The sequence below is a fragment of the Protomyctophum bolini genome, assembly GCF_963924005.1.
Source record: "Protomyctophum bolini genome assembly, chromosome: 4".
NCBI lineage: Eukaryota > Metazoa > Chordata > Actinopteri > Myctophiformes > Myctophidae > Protomyctophum > Protomyctophum bolini.
Genome location: NC_137865.1, coordinates 50,317,723 through 50,330,006, shown reverse-complemented (window position 1 = coordinate 50,330,006; position 12,284 = coordinate 50,317,723). Strand labels below are relative to the sequence as shown.

At 41.7% G+C, this 12,284-nt stretch overlaps 1 protein-coding gene across 1 annotated transcript in view; it reads left to right on the top strand.

Annotated features, from left to right (window-relative positions):
* Window positions 1-5,676: 5,676 nt before the first annotated feature.
* LOC308314659 (protein O-mannosyl-transferase TMTC2-like) overlaps window positions 5,677-12,284 on the top strand; it is a 257,266-nt gene continuing 250,658 nt past the window's right edge. Inside the window, exon 1 of the mRNA XM_080762291.1 lies at window positions 5,677-6,107. Within this exon, the coding sequence (XP_080618417.1) occupies window positions 6,025-6,107 (83 nt within the window). The 5' untranslated portion in view covers window positions 5,677-6,024. The remainder of the gene's footprint in view (window positions 6,108-12,284) is intronic.

Below are 12,284 nucleotides of genomic sequence, written 5' to 3'. Positions count from 1 at the left end.
CTTGGTACCAATGATGGTGGCAGAGTGACAGTTTGAAGCAGGAGGTGGAGTTCCTCTGGTGTTAATTAAAGACCAAACCATTGTGCTGGTGTCCAGCTTGTACATGTCATTAGTCAATCCAGTCAGCTTGGTTTCTCCTCCATGGATAAACATGACCTTCTCCAACACACAGGCTGAGTGGTGCCCCCTCGCCTCTGGAACAGTCCCAGAAACCCTGGGTTGGAACCATCTGTGGGCGTCAACATCAAATGCATAAAGCACATTGCAGTAAGGAACACCTCCCCAGATGTAGACTGTATCTTCAACCAACACAGCTGTGTGGCCCCAGCGCCTGGATGGAACCTCTAGGTGGCGTCCTTCTCCTCTTCCTGGGGTCAGCTTCCTCCAGCATAAAGACACTGTGTTGAAGACGTGAACATCAATGTGATCACCGCCTCCTCCAAAGCAGTACAGCTTGTCCTGCAGCACCACAGCTGCACGGTGACATATCTCAGCTCCTCCTTTCAGACGGACGGTCCAGCGGATCATTCTAACGTCAGGTTGTTCTTGCTTCTCTGTCCCACAATGCAGTTCTGTCTCTCCGTCCGTCTCTGTCCCACAATGCAGTTCTGTCAACCACACGCTATCTCTTATATCTCTACAGTGGTACAAACGTCATGTGACGCCTCTGGCCAATCCGTGAAGCCGGTGTGTTGCGTCAGCCAGACATACAGTAGTCTGTCTGTCTGTGTCCGTCACTCAGGGAAAAGGCTCCAGTTTTCAGTGTGACTCTGTGTGTGTCTATCATAGAGTAATAAAATCGTACGGCATACTATAGCGCGCCGTTTTTCATCATTTTTGAGGATTTGAAAAAATGAAAAAAAAACGATGGGTTATAGCCCATGTTTTTTGAAATTTTGAAAAACAAAGTTAGGCTCGTTTCTCATCATTTTGGACCGTGGGCTATAGCCCATATCGTACGGCATACTATGGCACGCCGTTTTTCATCATTTTTCATCAAAGGAGGCCTCTTCTCCCGAAACTATACGTTGTATAAATACAACTTCCCTTTGATCATATCATGGCCTATATATACAGTATGGAACAGTATATACAGTACAAGGTCCCATAACACGTCACACTCCGTCGTGTTTCGAGGTTGTAGATCAGCTCATTTAACATTTAACATTTGGGGAAAATATCAATTTTTTTTTTGGGGAAAAAAATAAAAATACATTTGATTTTTCTTTTTACACTAAATATTTTCTTATGGGGGCCCAGGGCACAGAATATTGACATTTGGGGGGTCCGTGACCAAATGGGGGTCCTTGACATGAAAACTGTCATGTTTTTCTTTTGAATGCGAACGGAAATAAAAGCCTGGGTACAGAGACTGCTTTATTTCCCTTTTTTTTTTAAACACACTTAACATTTCTTCTGATTTTTTCCACACAGAAGTGATTTTGTCTTCTGACGTGGGTCTGAACATGTAATTACCTCCTCACAGCCTGAGAGCGTTGTCCTGTAACTCCTCTAACGGGACCCTGAAGATTAGGGAGGTCCACACAGGGAGGTCCACACAGACAGACAGACAGACACACACACAGACAGACACACACACAGACACACAGACAGACAGACACACAGACAGACACACACACAGACAGACAGACAGACAGACAGACAGACAGACAGACAGACAGACAGACAGACAGACAGACAGACAGTTTATTGTTTGATTCAGGTTGGGATACCAATGTTAGCCAATCAGAACTCACGTAGGATAAACAATGGGATCACACAAATACATGAACGGACACTTGTAAGCAAAACTGGATCACTATCAAATTCAAGCTGATTAATGTGTATACTTTACTACTAAAGAATTGCACACTAGCCTTTTTTAAAGATTTTTTTGTGGCTTTTTGCCTTTATTGATAGTTACAAATGTAGAGTAGAGTAGATTTTATTTATTTTGGTCATTAAAACAAATCAATACAGTGCCTGCTTTTTTTTCTTTTGCCAAAGAAACATTGACCAAAAAGGTGTAGGCTGAAGCCTATAGCTTATAGTGCCTTAACCCTTCTAACAGATAAACGGCTTTCATAGGTAGAATAATACAACAAAGCATACAGAAAGGAAAAATAAACAAGAAAACAAAACAAACACAAACAAACATAACATAAAACAAAGACAAAGACAGACAGGACAATACAGTTAACAGGAACAAGACAACAAAAAGAACAAAAACAACAACACAAAACGAGAAAACAAAACATCAATCAACTTAATTGTTCTACTATAGAGGAGGGGAGAGACGCAGCAAAGGTGGTCATGAGCGCGGTGGCCAATTAAAATGCACGGTACAGTAATGACAATGCTTTGGAAATGACTGTATATTATACGTATAGTTTGCTGCATATATCAGCATATAAGTATAATGTATTTCAAACCAACATAATAGTCCATGTTGCATAATTATTCAGGCAAAGGTCATATTTAGCACATATGCCGGTTAGTGGTTATACTCTTATAGGCCTATATGCGCTTTATCCCATTTTGGGTGGGAACCCCATTTGGTGCAGTTTTAAAGCATTAGGTTATATTCTTTAGCTATTGAAAAATAGCAGATCTACAAGCTCATAGCGCGGCACCGAGTGCCGCGCTACGAGCTTGTAGGTCTGCTATTTTTGAAAAACCGTGTAAAACGTGGCACACATTTCGAATATATATTCTTTCAGAGCGAACGTTTTTAACTCAAATCTTCGCTTCTGGGAGGGTCCCTGGAACACCCTATTTTCAGATGGGGGGGTCGGTGGCCAATTACATATCATTTTTGTGGTCCCTGACATGAAATATTGAGCACCACTGAGATATAGAAACATGAGGTATTTCAGAATACTGTCATGATTTAGAAGACCTAGATGGGTATATTTATACCTTCAAATCGGTGGTTTTCAGTCCTCCTACACCTCCTTCAGAACCCAGCTGTTACACATGATTGATTGCAGAACATGCAGGGGCAAATGTTCAACACTCTCATAATAAGTATTATTAAGAAAAAGAGAGATTTGAAAGAATGCTTTTACTGTATCTTGAGGCACAAAACACTATCTGCACTGACTTTATGCCACCTGAGCCCTCTACTGGTCAATGTGTGCATTGCACCAGAAGATAGTCATAATACTACTTATTTCAGAGCAATGCTTGAAGGATTTCTACCCTGTTTACTGTATCATATAATAGAGTATGCACATGCATGATTTTTCCATCAGGACACGCCCCCCTCATCTAGACTGAGTGGCAACACATTGATACCATACATAAAATAAAATGTACTACTGAGCAGCATGTTGGAGTGTTGGAGTTTGGAAGCGCTCGTTGGAAATCACTCAACCGTCCTGCCGTACCTGGTCGGGGGGGTAGGACCAAGGGATTTGGGATTTGTTTATAAACATTTTGGTATTTGTTTATAAACATTTGTGATTTGTTTATAAACATTTGTGATTTGTTTATAGACATTTTGGGATTTGTTTATAAACATTTGGGATTTGTTTATAAACATTTGGGATTTGTTTACAAACATTTGGGATTTGTTTATAAACATTTGGGATTAGTCTCATGGGGGGGGTAGGACCACTACCAGTTTACCTGTAGTAAGTCTCATGGTCGGGGGGGTAGGACCAAGGGATTTGGGATTTGTTTATAAACATTTGTGATTTGTTTATAAACATTTTGGGCTCTGTATAATATGTTGCCTAGGGCCTCAAAAGGCCTAGAACCGGCACTGGCCGTACCACCTGTTTCTAAATGTCACATAATGCAGGAGGCAGCAAAATGTTAGTGTTATTGAAAACAAGCACTTCCAAACTCTGACCGACACTTGGAAAAATAATCAAATGCAGGGCATTTCTTTCTTGACAGAAAGTAGCTCATCATAATGGTTTCTATGGTGGATTTTCATGAAACAAAAATTTTACAGGTATAGGAAGAGGATAATTCAAGCTTTTCGTACAGCTGCAATTTTGTTGGTGAGTTTAACATTGTTTAAAACCCATTCTGACCGGGAACCCATTTTGGTGTTATAGCATCATGTTATGCTTTAGCTATTGAAAAATAGCAGATCTACAAGCTCATAGCGCGCCACCGAGTGGCGCGCTACGAGCTTGTAGGTCTGCTATTTTTGAAAAATCGAAGAACAACTGACATTTTTAGAATCTGATCTCAGGTCAGAATGGGTTAATCAGACCAGTGTGTGTCCAGTGGAAACCTTCGTATGAATCTGATCTCAGGTCAGAATGGGTTAATGCAACCAGACAGAACTTTTCTGTTTTTTTGCCACTCAGTGGGCGTTCCCGCATAACTTCCAGGTACGATGATGTCACGCGCATAATACCCTTTATTGAACATTGGAGAGAAGCTGATTTTTGATGAATTGAACATGGTGGACCCTGTTGTAAACAAGTGTAATGCTTAATTGGGTCGTCCAACTCACAGTTAACAGTCTTTGTATTGAGTTCGTGCCTGAAATGTACTGTAATTCTGCAAACTGTTAATACATATTTCAATCAATCAATGTGATCATTCAGCTTAATTTGGTGTGATCGGATATAACGTCTCCCAGGATAATCCTTCTTATTCATTCAATACTGTGTAGGCTAAATTAGTCGCACGGCTATAATCAATGTTTTCCATCTCAAACTTATAGCTTTTCATTTATTTCAGACTAATTTAATTGGTATTATTTACTAATTTAGTAAGGCGAGTCAAAGTAGGATAATAATAACATTATGGGATCTTGTTGACTCGGGGGTCCACACAACCGTCCCTTGTGTGTGTGGACCCCCTGGAACCGTCCCTGGAGCCATAATATGGATATTATGAGGAACAGTTGAAACGAACAGACACGTTGTGAGCTTTACATGTGATATTTTTGATGAACAGTTTGAACAATCAATCATTATGAATTTGGAATATTTATTATTATTATTAATAATAATTATATTAATTATATTAATATTAATCTCCTACCTGTAAGTATACAGGTCCCTGGTAGTGGCACAAAATATAATTTCAAATGGGGAATTGGCGATATACCATGCAGACAAGATGGGATTCAAATCATGATTGACACGAATAATAAAAGGTATTGAGATAGATTATAGCCTCGGTCGGAATTAGTTTTTAGAAATGTAATATAGTCAGATAAATGTAATTTACTGTCCGCTTGCGCTCATAAGCGACACCATATCGTACAGGCACCCGACAGGCGCGGCCGTTTTCTGCTGTCGGCCGGCGTCTCTTCCGGGTTTTTTTTTTAGACAGCTTGGTGGATGGAAAAGATCGCTCCACCCACGCGGCTGACTGCCGCTGGGGGGGGGGGGGGGCAAGCGTTTCCAGGAAAATCTGCCACATGGGGGTGCATGGAACTTCTTTTCCATCTAAAAACCCGAAAACGACGCCGGCGGACAGCTTCTCTTTGGCCGCGGCCTGTCTGCTCAGGTCTGGGTGCGAAACAAACGCTGACTTTGATTTGGGGCTGGTGGTGGTGGGTGGTGGGTGGTGCGCACTGCGCATGCGTCTCCGATCCAAACCACACGCGGCTCAATCACGCCGTCCTCCGTGCAGCCTTGCATCACATCACAGCGAGGGCTCTCCGAACCAACACCGTCCGTCACGGTCACAGAGCAACGCTGCTGCTCTGCTGGGCGCTTTATTAATACCTTACCTTCTACCGACCAAAGGAAGGCTTCCAGCCTGTTAAACAACATGGGTTAGGAGACGGAGGACCTTATAATATGGATCATTATGGATTATCCACTTTTATCTGCACTTCTAGGCGGAGGAGGAGGATCCGGAGGATGAGCAGCGGAATGACTGGAGATCATGTTGTTTTACAAGAAGAGGTCGACTCCTCGTCTTCCTCTTGACAAAGACGGAGGAGACTGACTGGACTGGACTCACGGAGATCACATTTTTCCCGGATCTCTCCCTGTTGGTGTTCTTTTGTTTTATTTTATTTTATTTGTTTTGTTTTGGTGAGAAATGTTTGCAGAACTGGTGAGCAGCGGCGTGGCTTTGCTCCTCTATGTCAACACGCTGGACGCGGATTTCTGCTACGATGACAGGTAGGAGGAGGCAGCCCTGCTTTGATGGATGAATGAATGACATGATGTGTTTTAATGTGTTTTAATGACAGGTAGGAGGCAGCCCTGCTTTATGGATGAATGAATGACATGATGTGTGTGCGAACCGAAGCCTTCCTAATGTCCGTTCCTCCCTGATTGCGATTTATACGTCCCATATTTATACAGCGCTGTCGTTGTTGTGGCGGTTGCCGCAGTCAGTCGAGAACAAACAATTATGTTGTTTATGTACCGTACCGCCGGTACCGGCCTATACCGGGACCGGGTCCACACACTACAGTCCACACAGATAGATATAGACAGAACAGAACCACATAACAACGCACCGGATTCCGAACGCAGGCAAACGGCTGCAGACAGAGTGACTGTTGTGTGTGGATTCGGTGGATTCGGTGCGTTGACACATGCTGGCTGGCAGGCATGTCCTCCAGCGATACATATTGGTTGTTGTCACTTACAGGCATTACAATATGATAGATAGTGTAGATTCACATATAAGTATTGGAACACGCCGATTGTTGACTGTACACATGCAGGGCAGCCTTGTTAGACTGCTTTACTCGTTCGGTACACTGAATCAAATCACAGTCACATTGCATGTAATCACCACCACTTAATCACAATACGACCCACCTGTCTCTAACATCCTGGTACCCTATGCAATACAAGTGGCTGGACACTACAGATATATATATATATATATATATATATATATATATATATATATATATAAAACTATCCATGTATAAGAAATACATTAATAAGTAAACTACAATCAATCATAATAGTAAGGTGTTTAATTGTATAATTGTGACCCCAGAGTACAGATTGATTGATTGAAATATTTATTAACAGTTTGCAGAATTACAGTACATTTCAAGCACAACAAACTCAATACAAAGACTGTTAACTGTGAGTGGACGACCCAATTAAGCATTACACTTGTTTACAATTAAGAGGGTCCACCATGTTCGATTCATCAAAACATTTAGAGACATAGGCTACACATAGACACTTCTATAATATAGTCAAAGAACAGAACAGGATTTCATCATAAAGGAGGTAAAAAGGGAAAATAAACTTATACAGTGAGGGGAGATAGCGTGCCTTTCTTACATTGTATCTGCTATGTTAGCAGTGCGCCATAAATATTAAACAATAAACAATATGACCAAACATGACCAACTTACACGATAAACTGTCTTTATTGGGACTGGACCATTCATTTCTGAGCTTTTGATGAATTGAACAAGGTGGACCCTCTTGTAAACAAGTGTCATGCTTTATTGGGTCGTCCACTCGCAGTTAACAGTCTTTGTATTGAGTTTGTGCTTGAAATGTACTGTAATAAAATTCTGCAAACTGTTCATAAATATTTCAATCAATCAATCAATATACCGTTACCGTATTGTATTGTACATTGTTGGCCGCAAAGTCATTATGAAGACCTTTAAGATCTAAATGGTAAATATATTTTGTGCAAAATATTGCATAATTTACTGACTAGGAGTTGAACGGTAATGCAAAAGATATATCCATATTGTTGTAAAGTTTAAGCACAACATGATATATTATATTCTACAGTATATACAGGCAGGACCTTCAGCTTATGCAGTTTAATAGAGGTGTTGGCTTCAAGGTTCTTTATTTAACCCATTCTGAACGGGAACACATTTTGGTGTCAGCATCATGTTATGCTTTAGCTATTGAAAAACAGCAGATCTACAAGCTCATAGCGCGCCACCGAGTGGCGCGCTACGAGCTTGTAGGTCTGCTATTTTTTGAAAAATCGAAGAACGACTGACATTTTTAGAATCTGATCTCGGGTCAGAATGGGTTATAATCAGACCAGTGTGTGTGTCCAGTGGAAACCTCGTATGAATCTGATCTCAGGTCAGAATGGGTTAAGGTTGTGTGCAGGACAGTACAGGACAAATGTGCTTCTGTTAGGCTTCTCAGATATTGCAGCAACTTTGTATATCCTCTATAGCAGGGGTGGTGCAACTCTGACGATGGAGAGGAGCCACTATATTTACACACTCACTCCCTAGGGCCATATATTACTGTCGTAGCATTGCGCTGCGACGCGTTTTGAGCTTGTAGATCGGCTATTTTTGCTATATTCGAATTGGAATCCTGAGAATTTACATTTTTATGTAATTTCAAATGCCTTTAATTATACGTGTGTTGAAGCATTGAGCTATACTAATTTAGACTGAAGTATTTAAAGCGGGTCATGTTTGCATGTTGTGGAATTGTAAACAGCTGGAACCAATATTATTATTATTATTATTAACCTGAGGGCCACATTAAGTGAAGGTGGGGGGGCCGCATGTGGCCCCCGGGCCGCCAGTTGCCCACCCCTGCTCTATAGTGGTTCCCAAAGTGGGGGGGGGGTTCGGGGGGTCCCCAGCTAAATGATAGTTTGGAACCTATAATGGACCCTTATGGGTTTGTAACCCAGAGTGTACACATGGATGGAACCATTCCATTTGTTCACTCTCAGAGTTAAAATAACATTGATTTTACAATATAAATTGGGGGGTCCCAGAGATATAAATGGCATTAAATATGGGGGTCCGTCCGTAGACTAATGCAGGTCAAACTGGGGGTCCTTGATATTGAACAGGTTGAGAATCACTGCTAGATCCGTATAAATCTTCTCTTATGGCTGGGGGTCCCTGGCATGTTGTTTTCAAATGGGTGTCCCTGGCATGTCGTTTTCAAATGGGGGTCCACGGGGCTAATTAGTGTAAATGTGGGGGTCCCTGACAGAACCCCTGCATATGTATACTGGGACCGTCGGCAGGCTAGCAGACGATACTATAGGGATGCTCCGATCAGGTTCATTTGGGACCGATGCCGACCACCGATTGTCCGATACTGATCTTGTGAAATAATGTAAAATGTCAAATTTGCCAATGCCAATTATATGTCAAAAGGAAGGGGAGAATGTTATTGTTCAGACCTGTCACAGAAATGCACAATGATGTTACTATTACTAATATACATCTGATCCACTTAAATTTAAATGGTGTAAAATATCAGTTTTCTCCCGACAGGGTGAATTACCGATCGGAGTGAATATCGGCCGATCACAGATCAATCGCTGGCCGATTTATCGTAGCATCTCTAATCAATACTGTAACTTCTGTAAGCACTATAGCAGGTTATACTGTAGGTAATACTGTAATACTGCAGGTAATACTGTAACTTCTGTAAAGCACTAGCAGGTTATACTGACTCACACAGAAGCTTTTGAAAAGTCACGTTATTATTATTATTCATAATATACCATTCTCTTGGACTTGGACAGAAAAGCATGCCTGATCATTTTCCAGTTTTTTAATCAGCATAACAGTTTGGCCTCTCCGCTTTGACATGAAGTATTCTGTTTTTGACATGCTTCTGGTTGTAGGCGACACATATCCCATCACCCAGAGTTATCTCAGTTTCAGCAGCGCAGCGCGTTGCGTTCGGTTTGGTTCAGACTTGTAATTAGCAGGCGTCTCAATACTGTCCCTGTGGGCTGTGTGTGTGTGTGAGTGTGTGTGTGTGTGAGAGAGAGAGAGAGGGGGAGAGGGGGAGAGGGGGAGAGAGGGAGAGAGAGGGAGAGAGGGGGAGAGAGGGGGAGCGAGGGAGAGAGAGGGGGAGAGAGAGAGAGAGAGAGAGAGAGGGGGAGAGAGAGGGGGAGAGAGAGGGGGAGAGAGAGGGGGAGAGGGAGGGAGATAGAGGGAGAGAGGGAGAGGGAGAGAGAGAGAGAGAGAGAGAGAGAGAGAGAGGAGAGAGAGAGAGAGAGAGAGAGAGAGAGAGAGCAATTGAAAATGTCTGAGGACGTACAGACTTGTTAACCCATTCTGACCTGAGATCAGATTCATACGACGTTTCCACTGGACACGCACTGTTCTGATTAACCCATTCTGACCTGAGATCAGATTCTAAAAATGTCAGTCTCTCTTCGATTTAAAAATAAATAAATAGCAGACCTACAAGCTCGTAGCGCGCCACTCGGTGGCGCGCTACGAGCTTGTAGATCTGCTATTTTTCAATAGCTATAAAGCATAACGTAATGCTATATAACACCAAAAGGTGGTTCCGGCCAAAATGGGTTAAATCTGTATTTGGAACAAAGACCTGACGTGACCTTCGTGTGTCTGGTCTGGAAAAGCTGTGAAATGTACGTGACGTTGCATGCAGCTTTCATCCTCTGGTTATTAATTTAAAACGGCAATTTTCGGTCTCTACAGCAACACCCCTTAACCCATTAACCCATTCTGACCGGGCACCCATTTTGGTGTTAGCATCATGTTATGCTTTAGCTATTGAAAAATAGCAGATCTACAAGCTCATAGCGCGCCACCGAGTGGCGCGCTACGAGCTTGTAGGTCTGCTATTTTTGAAAAATCGAAGAACGACTGAAATTTTTAGAAATCTGATCTCAGGTCAGAATGGGTTCATCAGACCAGTGTGTGTCCAGTGGAAACCTCGTATGAATCTGATCTCAGGTCAGAATGGGATAAGACCCGAGGACGAAAAAATGGCTTCTGAAATACCTCATGTTTCTGTATCAGTGGTGCTCAATATTTCATGGCCGAGGACCCCTAGAATTATAATAATAATAATAATAATAATAATAATAATAATAATAAACCTTTATTTATATATAGCACCTTTCAAAACGAGGTTACCAAAGTGCTTTACACAAAAAAAATAACATCAAATGCGGTGCACACCATAAACAACAGTTGACAATGAAAAAAATAATAATTAAAGAACAGGCAATGTACAGAAATGTACAGTAGGACATAAAAAACAATAGGGAATGTTTTAGGTGTTAAAATGTGTTAAAATGTTTTAGGTGTTAAAATGTGTTAAAATGTTTTAGGTGTTAAAATGTGTTAAAATGTTTTAGGTGTTAAAATGTGTTAAAATGTTTTAGGTGTTAAAAGCAGCTTTATTAAAAATGAGTTTTTAGGAGGGATTTGAAGCGGGGGGCGGATTCTGCGAGCCTTATATATGTATATTTGACTGCCGACCCCCATCTGAAAATATGTTGTTCCAGGGACCCCCCCCCCCCCCCCCCCCCTCAGAAGAAAAGATTTGAGTTAAAAACTTTCACTCTGAAAGAATATCATATTCAATGATTTGAGGCACATTTTCATCATTGTTCAAAAACAGCAGACCTACAAGCAGTGCCGCGCTACGAGCTTGTAGATCTGCTATTTTCCAATAGCTAAAGCATGACATAGTAATGCTTAAAACACCCAAAAGGGGTTCCCGCCCAGAATGGGTTAACTTGGAATAATAGAGCGGGCTTATTTTAACCCATTCTGACCTGAGATCAGATTCATACGAGGTTTCCGCTGGACACACACTGGTCTGATGAACCCATTCTGACCTGAGATCAGATTCATACGAGGTTTCCACTGGACACACACTGGTCTGATGAACCCATTCTGACCTGAGATCAGATTCTAAAAATGTCAGTCGTTCTTCGATTTTTCAAAAATAGCAGACCTACAAGCTCGTATCGCGCCACTCGGTGGCGCGCTACGAGCTTGTAGGTCTGCTATTTTTCAATAGATAAAGCATAACATGATGCTAACACCAAAATGGGTTCCCGGTCAGAATGGGTTAAACGTGAACATGGTGATGGTTTACAGTTTCTCTTCCTCCACCACAATCTTCATTCCTTCAGGGTTGCCGACATCAAAGGACAAAATACTGTACATTTCCAAAGGGAAAACTGGTAGTTCATGTAGACATAACACGCATGCACACACACACACACACACACACACACACACACACACAGACACACACACACACACACACACACACACACACACACACACACACACACACACATACTGTATACGCAAATTGTGATGTGGGGATACTTTAGTTTGCCTTAAAAAAAAAAAGCTGAATGGAAAAAATAGCATCTTCTTCGTCTTCTCTTTTGTGTGTTTTAATCAAATTGTCACTGTCGGGTGGAAACCTAGATTGTATTATAATTATACCCGAAAGCGTTACTCCTCCACAAAATGATCGCATCGCGACACACTGTCTATTTTTTTGTGCCAAATGTGCATGTTTATCTGTTCATTATAAGAGAGAGAGAGGGAGGGGGATCAGTAGAGAGTCATGGGGAACACC